Here is a 13,342-nt window from a genome sequence, read left to right as displayed (position 1 = left end):
AATGAGTCTCCCACTGAGTCCCCAGCTCCCCTCCTGCCCTGGGGCGGGGCTTCCCTGACCGGAAGGCGTCGGGGCTGTCCTGGCTCCCAGCTGCCAGGCATTCATGGGGCCACCGCCCAGGCCAGCTGGTGCTGAGTCCGCAGCCCATGCAACTGCGCCGGGCTTAGGACGGGGAGTTTGGTTTGCGGGGCCGTCCCACTCATCTGAGTGACAAGAAGGAGCTCATGGCCACAGGACTCCGAGGGCACGACCCCAGCCTAGGGAGGAGCGGCCTCCAGGTGGCCTCCAGGAGGCAACTGGGAAAGGGGCAAAGCTTACCAGCTCTCAATTTTTAAAAATAAACTTTGAAATTTTAGAATAGTCTCAGATTTGCAGAAAAGATGATGAAGCTTAGAAACATTATATGCTAAGTGAAAGAATCCAGACCCAAGGCCACATACTGCATGACTCATGTCAGAGGCGTGGGAACCAGAGCAACTCCATCTTGAATAGGGGTTGGGTAAAACCAGGCTGAGACCTGCGGAGCTGCATTCCCAGGAGGATAGGCGTTCTTAGGGGATGAGACAGGAGGTCAGCGCAAGGTACAGGTTCAAGATACAGGTCCCGAAGACGCTCCTGATAAAACAGGATGCTATAGAGAAGCTGCAACCACGGTGATCTCCAGTCATCCTCGCTGCTCATTAGCCGCTAATTATCATGCATTAGCATGCTAAAAGACACTCCCACCAGCGCACTGACAGTTTCTAAATGCCATGGCAACGTCAGGAAGTTATCCTATGTAGTCTAAAAAGGTGAAGGACCCTCAGTTCTGGGAAATCTTCATCCCTTTCCTAGAAAACTCATGAATAATCCACCCCTTGTTTAGCATATAATCAAGAAATAACTATAAGTATACTCAGTCTAGCAGCTCATGCTGCTGCTCTGCCTATGGAGTGGCCATTGTTCTTTTTCTTTTTTGTTTTGAGACGGAATCTTGCTCTGTCGCCCAGACTGGAGTGCAATGGCACGATCTCAGCTCACTGCACCCTCTGCCTCCCGGGTTCAAGTGATTCTCCTGCCTCAGCCTCCCAAGTAGTTGGGATTACAGGCGCGTGCCACCATGCCCGGCTAATTTTTGTATTTTTAGTAGAGACGGGGTTTCACCATGTTGGCCAGGCTGGTCTCAAATTCCTGACCTCCCGCCTCGGTCTCCCAAAGTGCTGGGATTATAGGCATGAGCCACTGCACCCGGTTGTTTTGTTTCTTTACTTTCTTAATAAACTTGCTTTCACTTTATGGACTTGCCCTGAATTTTTCCTTGCTCGAGGTTCGAGAACCTTCTCTTGGGGTCTGGATCAGGACCCTTTTCTGATAACACATGAAGTATCCACAAGAGGTGTAGCCACAGAGGCAGAAAGTGGGTTCGCGGTTGCCAGGGCCTAGGGGCAGAAGGGAATGGGGAGGCATGTTTTCCCCTTGGGAAGTGACAACAATGTTTTAAAACTAGACAGTGGTGATGGTTGCATAACACTGTGAACGTGCTACTTGCCACTGAATTATAACTTTAAATAGTTAACTATATGTGAATTTCATTTTAATTTAAAAAGTGGTGACAACTGAATATGCACCAAGCATAACTGGTATATTAATAGTAACAAGTCAATGTCAGTCTTCAGGTTTTGCTGCCGTGCAGCAGTGGGAGAAGTTGGTGGAGGTACACGGGACTCTGCTATTTTTGCAGCTTCCTTTGGATCTATAATTATGTCAAAATAAAATGCTTTTAAAACACAAAAACAGGCCGGGCGCGGTGGCTGACGCCTGTCATCCCAGCACTTTGGGAGGCCAAGGCGGGCAGATCACCTGAGGTCAGGAGTTTTGAGACTAGCCTGGCCAACCTGGTGAAACCTGGTCTCTACTAAAAATACAAAAATTAGCTGGGCGTGGTGGCGGGTGCCTGTAATCCCAGTCAGGAGGCTGAGGCAGGAGAATCACTTGAACCTGGGAGGCAGAGGTTGCAGTGAGCTGTATTGCACCATTGCACTTCAGCCTGGGTGACAAGAGTGAAACTCCATTAAAACAAACAAACCAACCCGAAAAACAAAACACCCATAAGAAGTGTTACTTTTCAAAGTGTTGTGGATTGTCTGGGGCCCAGCTGAGAAGTCGTTCTGTTCTACGTAGGATCCCACTACGTGGGATCACTCGTGGGACTGCATTCGCCTGGATGCTCAGCATACAGTGGCAGCCCTCAAGAGTCCTGCACCTCAGCTGGGCGCTTCAGTGGCCAGGGGCTGGTTGGGCCTCCCGGACTTCACGGGGCCTCCCTTCCTTGGGTTGAAGCCAAGAACTTCCTTCCATGGATGCTGAGTTCCAGGAGCATGAAAACAGAAGCCAAAGGCCCTTGAGTCTGGCTTGGAAGTCCCAGAATATCACTTACGCTGCATCCTATTGTTCGGAGCAAGTCAGAAGGTCGGAGAATATTGCAGAGAAGAAGAGATAAGCCCCTTCTCTTTGTGGGAGGAACTGTTGGTGGCCACTTTTGGAAATGCCTTGCCACTGTCTTTCCTCTGGCCACTACAGTCCACACCCCTCCCACATAAAAAATATACTCAACCCCCTTCCACTGTAAGGCCTCAAATCCGAGTCCAGCATCCTGGGATCTGCACCAGGTCCAGAAATGCAGGTGGTCCAGAGCTGTGAGACATTCTCAGCAGTGCTAACACACACGCTGTGGGAATTCTAGGAAAAGAAAGAGAACAAGGCCAGGCACGGTGGCTCATGCCTGTAATCCCAGCACTTTGGGAGGTCAAGGCGGGCAGATCACTTGATGTCAGTTCGAAATCAGCCTGGCCGGCCAACATGGTGAAACCCCGTCTCTACTAAAAATACTAAATTAAAATTAGCCAGGTGTGGTGGCGTGTGCCTGTAGTCCCAGCTACTCAGGAGACTGAGGCAGGAGAATTGCTTGAACCTGGGAAGCGGAGGTTGCAGTGAGCTGAGATCGCACCACTGCACTCCAGCCTGGGTGACAGAGCGAGACTCTGTCTCATAAAAAAATTAAATAAATATTTATATATTTATAAAAGACATGAATATATTACATATAATATATAATATACAAATTATTATATAAATTATTTTATATATAACATCTTAAATATATATACATACACATTATATATATATATATTTTATCCAGTATTTTTGGAACCTGGCAGTGGTCGCCTTTTGGAGCCAGGCGCAATGGGGTGCCGCACACAGAACTGGGCCGGACGCGCTGCACCTCGCAGTAGTGCACACCAGGGGGCAGCGTGGGGCTGCACGAGGCCCAGGGCCTGGGACGGACCCAGGACACCAATTTGGGGACCCTGCGCGGACCTCTGTCCCCGTGAAGGAAGCATCTGCAACTGACTGACCGGGACCCTCTTCCCCAGGGTCTCTCTGTTGCTATCAAAGATGACCCTGGGCCACCAGTTCCACCACAGCGAGGAGGGCGTGGAAGCCGCCCGCACCCAGTCCACGGAGCTGCTGACCCTGCTGAAGATGCCCAACTACCCGCGCTGTCACCGCTGCGCACGGTCAGCTGGCTGGTGGAGAGGGACGCCGGCCTCCTGCCCAGGTTAGGGCCGGAGGGTGAGGATTAAGGGCCTGGGGCCACCAGCCTGGTATTAGGGCCAAGCTGGTGGCTTTCTTAGGGGAGAGGAACTCGGGAGGGAGCAAGAGTCCTGGGAGAGGAGGCAGGGCCCAGGCTGGGCTTGGGAAAGGCCCGTCCACTTTCCAACCCCTGGGTGTCTAGACCTTTCTCTGGGGCCTGTGCTGAGCAGCGGGATCAGAAGCCCAGTGGCCTCTGTGCCAGGTCTGGTCCCTGCTCCAGCTGTGAGGGGCTCCTGGAGCTGCTTCCGGCAGTGCCCTGTGTCTGGGCGGGGCGGGGGCAGGGAGAATCGGTTCAGATGATCCCCTGATAACAGCAGTTGCTGCATTCCCCCGTGCCGGTGGCAGGCAGAGGCCACGGGCAGCCCCTGCAGCCCCTCCGAGCGGCCCACGCCTGCTACCCAAGATGAGACCCCAGCAGGTCACCCTCTAAGAACGGGAAAAATAGTTTATTGAATCCGTACTTCTCCATTAAAGTCTTTAAACATAAAAGCTCTGTAACAAACATCACAACGTCGCGTCATCTACCATATAAATAAAACCTACACTGAGATGCATGTTATCAACAGGCGTGTCCCCAAGGTGAGGCTCCCCACCTGGGACCCGACTTGGTCAGTTACAAAACAGGGATGAAGGCGGGAGGAAGCCCCGTGTCACCGGGCAGGACCGGGCGCCGGGCGTGTGGGGGTGTCCTCGCAGTCCCCCTAGGGGGGTGTGCGGAAATGGATCTTCTTGGCTGTTTCCACGTCGGACTTGGCAACCAGGAACCGCATCTTCTTCCCGCCGTGACGGATCAGGTCCACGGCTCTGAAATCCACGCCAGAGGTGGGGGTTGGAGAGGAGGGCACCAGGGGAGCCCCACAGGGTGCAGCCGGGCCTCTCCTGCTACCCCAGGTCCCCTCCCCTGAGCAGGGCGTCTGGGAGGAAGGGCCGGGCGTGCATGCGGTAGGGGTACCTCAGGTAGCCAAGGCCCAGGAGGCTGCTGCCGTTCACCTCCAGGATACGGTCCCCTAGCGACAGGCGCCCATCGGCCGCTGCGGGGCTGCCTGGGAGCAGGGTCTGGATGTAGAGCCCGGGGGCGCCCAGACGTGTGTGCTGGGGACAAGCAGAGGCCTCAGAGCTCTGCAGGCCCCTGACTCTCACTGTCCCCAGCGAGGACCCCCGCAGCCCCTCCCTTGGCACCTACAGGCCCCTGCCTGGCATCCAGCCAGGCCCACTCATGGTTTCACGTGTCCCTCCAGAAAAGCAGTGGACACCACAGTCCCCACAGGCCCAGGACAGACCCCAAAGGCTTGAGGACAGAGGCAAGAGACAGCAGGCCCAGGGGGCACGGCCGTTGGATAGGCCAGGTCCTCCGTCCCAGCTGCAGGGACCACCCCACTCTCCTCCCTGAAGGCCTTCCTGTAGCCCTGTGGCCACGCAAGCTGCAGCCAGGCTCGCATGAACGGCAGAAGCCAGGCAGCCTGCACGGGGGTGGGGCGGGGGTCCTGGGCCTCTCACCATCCCGTCGATCAGGCCCATCCCCAGCCCGGAGGGGCCTCGTTCCAGCTCCACGGTGAAGACGTAGCAGAAGTCCTCAGTGCTGGAGCTGCGACTGGACGGGGCTGGAGGGGACTCGTCCTCAGGGGCTGCAGAGTCTCCTGGGTGGGGGCCGGGAAAGGTGGGTGGGAGTGAGGCGCCAGGAGTCAGGATGAGGAACAGGATGTCCTAGCCTGGCTGCCTCTGCAGGAGGTTAGGGACTGGACGGCCTCCTGTGGCTCCCAGGAGACACTGTTCAGGCACAATGTGACCGGCGACCCAGACACTAGGGTCAGGGTCTGCCTGTGAACGACACCCCACGTCCCCTGAAGGAGCACCTCAGTCCCCGCCCCTCGCAGCCCCAGGACACTGGCCTCTCTGGGGGACGGCTGTTTTCCGGCTCTGGGGCCCCAAGTGGTTCTGTGCTGCCTCCTCAGCAATCTCTGCGCTTCTTCCTCCTCCTCCCTCCACACCCAGATGTGACCATGTGCACCCCAAGGGTTCCCGCCGCTGACCAGACTGGGGCCCCAGGCCCTAGCCCAGCCCAGCCTAAGCACCTGCCCTGAGGGCCACCAGCTGCTGCCCTCTCCATAATGGCGATCCCGCCGCGAGGGCACTTGGGTCAGAGACGAGCTGTGCCCCTGAGCAGGTGGCCTGCCTGGGACCCAGCTCTGCCAAGTGGCCCCAAGCCACAGGGGACACTCTGAACTCTGCACACGCACCCAGGACACTTCACTCCTGCAGGGCACACCCAACCCCTTCACACGGGGCCAGGGCCACTTGGGCTGCCGCACCCTCAGTGCCCTCCCCAGCCTAGCCCGGCTGTGCACGCACACTCATGCACACATACCCTCACAACCATGCACACACGTGCAAGCATGCCCATGCACACGTGCACTTACAGCCATGCACACACACCCATGCGCACAGATGCACAGTGCACACCATGCAGACACCCAAGCACACAGAGATGGACACACAAGCACATCCACGCACACACCCATGCACACACGCACCAGCACACCCATGCACCTGTGAATGCACCTATCCACATGCACAAGCACACAGGCACACACAGGCCCTGCCCCAGAGGGCTCCAGCTCCACCTCCTCCCTGAAGACCTCTGGGTTCCCCTTCAGCACATCCTCTCCACTGGCTCAGACATCCCTTCCTCCGCCCAGTGCAGGAGTGACTCTGAGCCGCTTTCTAGACCCTCTCTCTCCGAGATCACAAAGAGTATCTGCCCAAGACGTGTCAGCGACTGAGCAACCGTGTGGCCCAGCTCCTGGGGGGCTGAGCTGCCCTGAGTCCTCTCCATCTGCCCCATCCCAGGTTGCAGGTGTCTGTGGGGCAGGTACTGAAAGCCAGGACCCCAAGGGTGGAATGACCCCAGGGGACCGGCCATCACGGTGCTGTGTGGGTCTGGGGTGGGTTCCCGCTTGAGCACCAGGCAGGCCTCACCTTCCAGAGCTGCGCCCCGGAGGCCGCTGGGTCCGTTCCTCTGCCTTTCTGGGAGCGCTTTTCCGCAGGGGCCACCAGACTCTGCCCAGTCGGGGTCCCCAGGCTCAGGGCCGAGTGGAGTGCTGGGAGGCGTGAGCAAGCAGGACGAGTCCGTGTGCGCAGGGCCAGCCTGGGAGCCCCCACGGCTGGGTTGCCTTCCAGGGGGTGCCTGTGCCCAGGGAGCCCCCCTCAAGGGAAGAGTACGCTCTGGGGCAGCTTCCCGGGCTGCTGGGCCAGGGTCCCTGGAAGCCAGGGGGCAGCTCGGGGCCTCTGGATGCCCGTCAGGGATTGCGTGGTGCATACCCTGGGGAGAGGAAGGGTGACAACTCAGGCAGAGGAGAGGTGGCCCGATGGGCACAGCACTTGGGCAACTGGGCAGCCTGCAGGCAGAAGGGCCGCCAGGCTGTGGGGGCAGAAGTCAGAAAAGGACTCCTGGCAGCCTGTGCAGCCTGAGACGTGAAAGAGGCAAAGGGCTTCCCCGCCATTGGTAAGCACGGCCTGCGGTGGACCAGGACTCCCGGGGTTCCCAGAGCTCTGGCCTGCTGTCCCCAGCCCAGCTCCCAGGCCCTCTCCTGTCCTCTTGCACCTAGGGGCACGCTGTCTGGGCCCCTTCCCCGGGTACCTCAGGGCACGCTGGATGAGTCCCCTCCCCGGGTACCTCGGGGCACGCTGGCTGGGCCCCCTCCCTGGATACCTCGGGGCACGCTGGCTGGGGGGCCCCACTGCCAGGGCTGCCAGGGCTGGCTCTGCTCCGCAGGCCCCACAGAAAGTGGCGGATGTACAGCAGGTGCTGGTAGATGCTGTCGTCCAGGCAGTTGGCTTCCAAGTCCACCTGGAAGCCCTCGCTGGGCAGGACGATGGGTGGGGGGTTCTCATAGGACTCCAGGACATCCTCTGTGGGGCAGAGAGGATGCCCGTGATGGCCACAGGAGAAGCTGCCTCCCTCGCCAGGCCACCCCGCCCAACGGTGTGGGAACCCAGGGGCCAGCAGATTGAGCTCTGAGTCCCCTGACCTATGGACACAGGAGGCTGGGATCCTGGCCACAGTAACTGGACCCACCCTAGGACTCATCCCTTCTGAATCCTCGCTGACCACCCGGTGTGATGTCCGAGCTGCTCAGGACTGAGAACAAGGCCTTGTAGCCAGGAACCCTCCAGCCCCACTGAGCGGCTCTGCACTGGGTCTGTCTCTGCCCCACTGGTTTCTGATGGTGTCCACGGGTAACTGGAGCTCCCCCAGCCCCACTGAGCTGGACGCAAGCTCTCCCAGGTGCTGCCAGGGCCGGAGCCGACTGCCTCCCTGCAGGAATCATGGGACCCAAACGGCCTGTGTGCGGGCTGTTCTCTGTCCCCTGGAACGCGAGCACTTTTCAAGCGACAGAAGAGTGCGTGCGTACTGAGCTCCTAGCCCCCAGCACAGAATTCAGGCCACAGAAATGAATCAATGAGGAGGTAGGACTTAGAAGGTGTCAGGTGGAGCCAGGGGTCCTGTTCAGAGATGTTCTCCAGGCCCAGTGCCAGGTGACCGGGGGCCACGGAACGGCATCCAAGGCCCCGTCGCCTCTGTGCCTCCCACCATCCCGTACTCTGTTTTGTTGATGTGTTATACATAATGCGAATGATGGGAGACGTGTGTATAATCTCACATTAAAATGCACCCCTGGCGGGCGCGGTGCCTCACACCTGTAATCCCAGCACTTTCAGAGGCCCAGGCAGGCGGATCACCTGAGGTCAGGAGTTCAAGAGCAGCCTGGCCAACAGGGTGAAACCTAGTCTCTACCAAAAACACAAAAATTAGCCAGGCGTGGTGGCAAGCACCTATAATCCCAGCTACCTGGGAGACTGAGGCAGGAGAATGGCTTGAACCCAGGAGGCAGAGGTTGCAGTGAGCCAAGATCGCCCCACTGCACTCCAGCTTGGGTGACACAGCGAGACTCTGTCTTGATCAATCAATCAATCAATCAATCAATAAAATGCATCGTTGGTCAGGCACGGTGGCTCACGTCTGTAATCCCAGCACTTTGGGAGGCTGAGGAGGGCGAATCACCTAGGTCAGGAGTTCGAGACCAGCCTGGCCAAGATGGTGAAACCCGTCTCTGCTCAAAATACAAAAATTAGCCAGGCGTGGTGACAAGCACCTGTGATCCCAGCTACTCCGGAGGCAGGAGAGTCGCTTGAACCTGGGAGGCGGAGGTTGCAGTGAGCCAAGACTGCGCCACTGCACTCTAGCCTGGATGACAGAGCGAGACTCTGTCTCAAAAAAAAAAATAAATTAAAAAAAGATAAAATAAAATGCACCTCTATGTATGTGTGTACACATATATATGCACACAGACCCCTCCGTATGGACACGTGTGCCTGCATGTGCACATACATGGCTCATGTGCTCAGGGATGCTTCCCCACGGCTGTGTGCCGCCGCTGCTCCCTTCCTGGGCAGCCACACAACACAGGGAGGCCCCATCCTCCGGCTCCGTGAGGGAACGAGGGGGCCTTGGACCTGAGCCTGGAGTCTGGAACTTGGGCATGGACTCTCGGCTCCTTGACTCCCCCACGGAGGAGTTCCCTGGATCCCCAGGTGGGGGAGGGGACAGGGGGTCCTCCCAGTGGAGGCTTCTCTAGGGAGGTCCCCAGGAGAGAGGGCCCCCACACTCTACTTCAGATGGGATGAGAGCGTGCTGCCTTCAGCCTCAGGGCGAGTCTCTGGAGTCCCCAGCCCTCTCCTGCCCTGGGGCAGAGCTTACCTGACCTGAAGGCCTCAGGACTGTCCTGGGCCCCCGGCTCCCAGGTGCTCACGGGGCCCATGGCCGAGGCCAGCTGGTAGTGAGTCAGCAGTCGGTGCAGCTGTGCTGGGCTCAGGGCGGGGAACGCGGCCCGCAGGGCTGTCCAGCTCATCTGGGTGACAAGAAGGAGCTCATGGTCACAGGTCTCTGGGTGCAGACCCCAGCCTAAGGAGGGATGGCCTCCATGGGTAGCCAGGGGTAGCCAGCTGAGGGGCCCTGTAGTCTTCACTCCCACCAGGGACCATCTGTGAGAGGGACGGTGTCACTGCAGCAGTTCACCCCTGGCACTTCCTAGGGCAGTTGCTCCAGGGAGAGGCCAGCCGGTGCCATCGGGAACCCCCTGCCCAGGGAACCCACCCCTGCCTCAAGCAAGGGCCCGCCTCACACGGCGGCCGCCAACCAGAGAAACCACTACTGGGAAATGAATGGTGAAATCAGATTCCTGCCTCCAACAGTGTAAAAGAAGTCAATCAAGTCGGCTAAAAACCTGACTGGAAGGCAGGGGCATTCATCATTTAGGTGACAGGAGGTAGGGAAAGCATTTGTTTGTTTGTTTTTTGAGACAGAGTCTCACGCTGTCACCCAGTTTGGGGTGCAGTGGCTCAATCATAGCTCACCGCAGCCTCGACCTCCCAGGATCAAGTAATCCTGCACCTCAGCCTCCTGAATAGCTGGGACCACAGGCTTGCACCATCATGTCCAGCTAGTTGTGTTTTTTTTTTTGGTAGAGATGGGGGTCTCACTATGTTGGTCTCAAACTTCAGGCTGGTCTCAAATTCCTGGCCTCAAGTGATCCTCCTGCCTCAGCCTCCCAAAGTGTTGGAATTGCAGGTATGAGCCACTGCGCCTGGCCCGGGAAAACGTTGTAGGCAAGACAGAAAGCCTACATGTAAGGAAAGGGTGGATTCCTTCAATAAAATTAAACAGCCTCTGCGGCCCCCTGGGACCTCTGTCATCGTCCTTCTGGGGTTCCCTTCCCCAGCTCCCAGCCGGTTCTTATTTTCTGGAATCCCATTTCTTCAGCTCTCTGGTTTGTCCTGTTTCTACGGAATAGATCTTCTAGTAGCTTCCCAAAAGGGGCGCATCGCAGGAAAACGGCTACCCTGCCTGCTGGAACTGTCTTCACCTCCACGCTGTACTGGTCATCTGGCTGGCACAGAACTCCAGGTCAGAGGACGTCACCATTTGGAGTCTTCAGGTGCTGCTTTGTCCTGTGACTCCTGTGCTGCTCGTCCAAAAGCATCCTGAGTGCAGATCTTCAGGATCCGCCTTGTACCGATTCTTGTCTGGAAGCCTGTGGGTTCTCTGTGCCCATCGTCCTGAAGTCCTGGGATGCTGAGTTTCCGTGCAAGCCCAGTCTTGGTAGCAGCTCCTGCCCGCTGATGTGCGGCTCTGGAAACTGCCTGCATCTGCCTTCCCCGTGCCCTCCGCCCCTCTGCTGGCTCCTTCTGGACTCCCACTGTTTGGATGTTGGCCTCGCCGATGGGTCCCCTCTGTTCTCACCTTTGCTTCCTCTCTCTGTTTCTCTCCCATGTGTTTTTCTGCCCACATCCAGGGGCCTGGGCTGTGGCTACCAGATGTCCACACTGAAGGACAATCAGTGTCTCGGGCGTCGTGCGGGAAGGACGAGGGCACAGCACTGGCCGCCCCCCAGCCTTGGCATGTCCTCCTCCAACACCGCCAGCCCCCACCACCACTTCAAGAAAGCCTCTGGTTTGCCCGGGGGTGGTTTTGTTTGATTGTGAGTTCCTAGAACCTTCTCTACTCCCACTTCTGTGCTTGGTCCAGGGTTGGTGTCAGAGGGGGCCAGAGGCTGGGGCCAATATATCAGCTTCAAGGGAACAGAACTCTCTTCCCTCCTTCTCCCTCTCCTTCTCCCCCTGCCTCTGTCTCTCTCTCCCCTCCTCCTTCCTCTCCTCTCCCTCTTCCCTCCTTCCTCCCTCTCCTTCTCCCCCACTCCATCTCTCTCTCCTTCCTCCTCCCTCTCCTTCTCTGTCCCCTCCCTTTCCTTTCCCTCCCTGTCTCTCTCTCCCCTCCTTCCTCCCGCTCCTTTCTCTCCCTCCCTGCGTCTCTCTCCCCTCCCTCCTGCCTCTCCTTCTCCCTGTCCTTCCCTGTCTCTCTCCCCTCCCTCCTCCCTCTCCTCTCATTCCTCCCTGTCTCTCTCCCCTCCTCCTCCCTCTCCCTTTCTTCCTCCCTTCTCCTGCTCTCCTCCCTCTCTTTTTCTCCCTTCTTACTCCCCTGCCTACCCCCGCATCCCTCCGCCCTCTCTCTCTGCCCACTCCTCACTCTCCACTCTAGTGGTCCGGGGAGTTTTCTTCCCACCCGCTGCACAGCTTTTTATTTCTGCTTCCACAGTTTTATTTTCCAAGACTCCTCTTATTCTCTCATGGATAGAATCTTATTATTATTTTATGGATACTATATATCTTGTCTTATTTTTATGAGGCTATAAGTGACTTTTTCACCAAGCTTCTCCCTGAATTGTCTGTTTCAGGAGTCATCAAACTAGGGCCAGCAAGGCCTATTTTTACAGGGCCCCCAAGCTAGAAATGGTTTTCACGTTTTTAAAGCGTTTGAGAAGAACAAAACAAAGAAGGAGATGAGACCGAGACAAAAGCGGCCGCAGAGCCCGAAGTCTTCACGGCTTGGCCCTTTACAAGAAGCAGCCCACGGCCCTGAACGCGGCTGTCTCTCTGCGTCTCCTTTAGACGCTCTACTTAGGATGCGGGGCGCAGGGCGGGCGCTTCCCGGCCTCAGCGTGGGGAGGCCCGGCTGCTTCTGGAAGACCCTTGGCGCTGTCCCCCGCCTCCCTGGGCTGTCCCTGCAGACTCGGGCCTGACCATCTCCCGCAGGGGCGCTCGGGCCGGGCTGCCGAGCTGGGTGAGAGGCTGGGGCCCCCTTTCCAGCACGAGGTTCCTGCCCTCAGCTCGGCCTAGTTTCCCCAGCCAGGAGAACTCCTGTTTTCAACGTTCTAGAAATATCCCCGCCCAGCTGAGCAGGGAGAGGCAGAGATCCTGAGAATCGCTGCTGCCTCCTTTCCGTGCACACAGAAAACCACACATCTGACACACACAGCCCAACCAGCTTCCCCCGAGGAACACGCCTGTGTACCCAGTCCCAAGAACAAGAACCAGAATGTGGGCCGGGGCAGCTCAGGAGCCCCCAGGCCCGTCTGGGCACCATGGCAGGTCCTGCCGCACCTCCAGCCCTGCAGACACGCTCCTCGCACCCGACTCCTTCAGCTCCACCTGCCCTTTCAGGAGTATTTTATATCTTATCTTATTTATTTATTTATTTAGAGACGGGGTCTTGCTCTGTCGCCCAGGCTGGGGTGCAGTGGCGTGATCTTGGCTCACCACAAGCTCCATCTCCCGGGCTCCAGTGATTCATGTGTCTCAGCCTCCTGAGTAGTTGCCTAATTTTTATATTTTTACACCACGCCTGGCTAATTTTTCTATTTTTAGTAGAGATGGGGTTTCACTGTGGTGGCCAGGCTGGTCTCGAACTCCTGACCTCAGGTGATCCACCCACCTTGGCCTCCCAAACTGCTGGGATTACAGGCGTCAGCCACCACGCCTGGCCTTATTTATTTTATTTTCTTTTATTATTTAAATTTATGGCAGGGTCTTACTCTGTCACCCAGGCTGGAGTGCAGTGGCATGATCACAGCTCACTGCAGACCTCCCGTGCCTAAACGATTCTCCTGCCTCAGCCTCCCGAGTAGCTGGGAGCCACAGGTGCACACCACCAGGCCTGGCTAATTTAAAAAAAGATATGTTTGGAAAGACGATGTGGGGGTGGTCTTGCTATGTCACCCAGGCTGGTCTGGAGCTCCTGAGCTCAAGTGATCCTCCTGCCTTGGCCTCCCTAAGTGCCCAGCCGACCGCTCAGGTGTGTCTGTGGCTCCTCCGA

General features: G+C 57.5%; 1 protein-coding gene across 2 annotated transcripts in view; it reads right to left on the bottom strand.

The window, feature by feature from the left end:
* Positions 1–4,063: 4,063 nt before the first annotated feature.
* LOC105483379 (Rap associating with DIL domain) overlaps positions 4,064–13,342 on the bottom strand; it is a 37,131-nt gene continuing 27,852 nt past the window's right edge. The window contains exons 9-14 of one of the 2 annotated variants that reach the window (XM_071095412.1): positions 9,392–9,542; positions 7,307–7,542; positions 6,610–6,952; positions 5,131–5,270; positions 4,586–4,725; positions 4,064–4,437 (exon numbers count right to left, since the gene is read on the bottom strand). In XM_071095412.1, coding sequence (XP_070951513.1) covers positions 4,335–4,437; positions 4,586–4,725; positions 5,131–5,270; positions 6,610–6,952; positions 7,307–7,542; positions 9,392–9,542 — 1,113 coding nt within the window. In that variant the 3' untranslated portion in view covers positions 4,064–4,334. The remainder of the gene's footprint in view (positions 4,438–4,585; positions 4,726–5,130; positions 5,271–6,609; positions 6,953–7,306; positions 7,543–9,391; positions 9,543–13,342) is intronic. The other variant, XM_071095413.1, reaches the window with a different exon arrangement.

Source organism: Macaca nemestrina, chromosome 4, assembly GCF_043159975.1.
Source record: "Macaca nemestrina isolate mMacNem1 chromosome 4, mMacNem.hap1, whole genome shotgun sequence".
Lineage (NCBI taxonomy): Eukaryota > Metazoa > Chordata > Mammalia > Primates > Cercopithecidae > Macaca > Macaca nemestrina.
The sequence above is the reverse complement of the archived record's forward strand: the minus strand, read 5'-3'. Positions and strand labels throughout refer to the sequence as shown.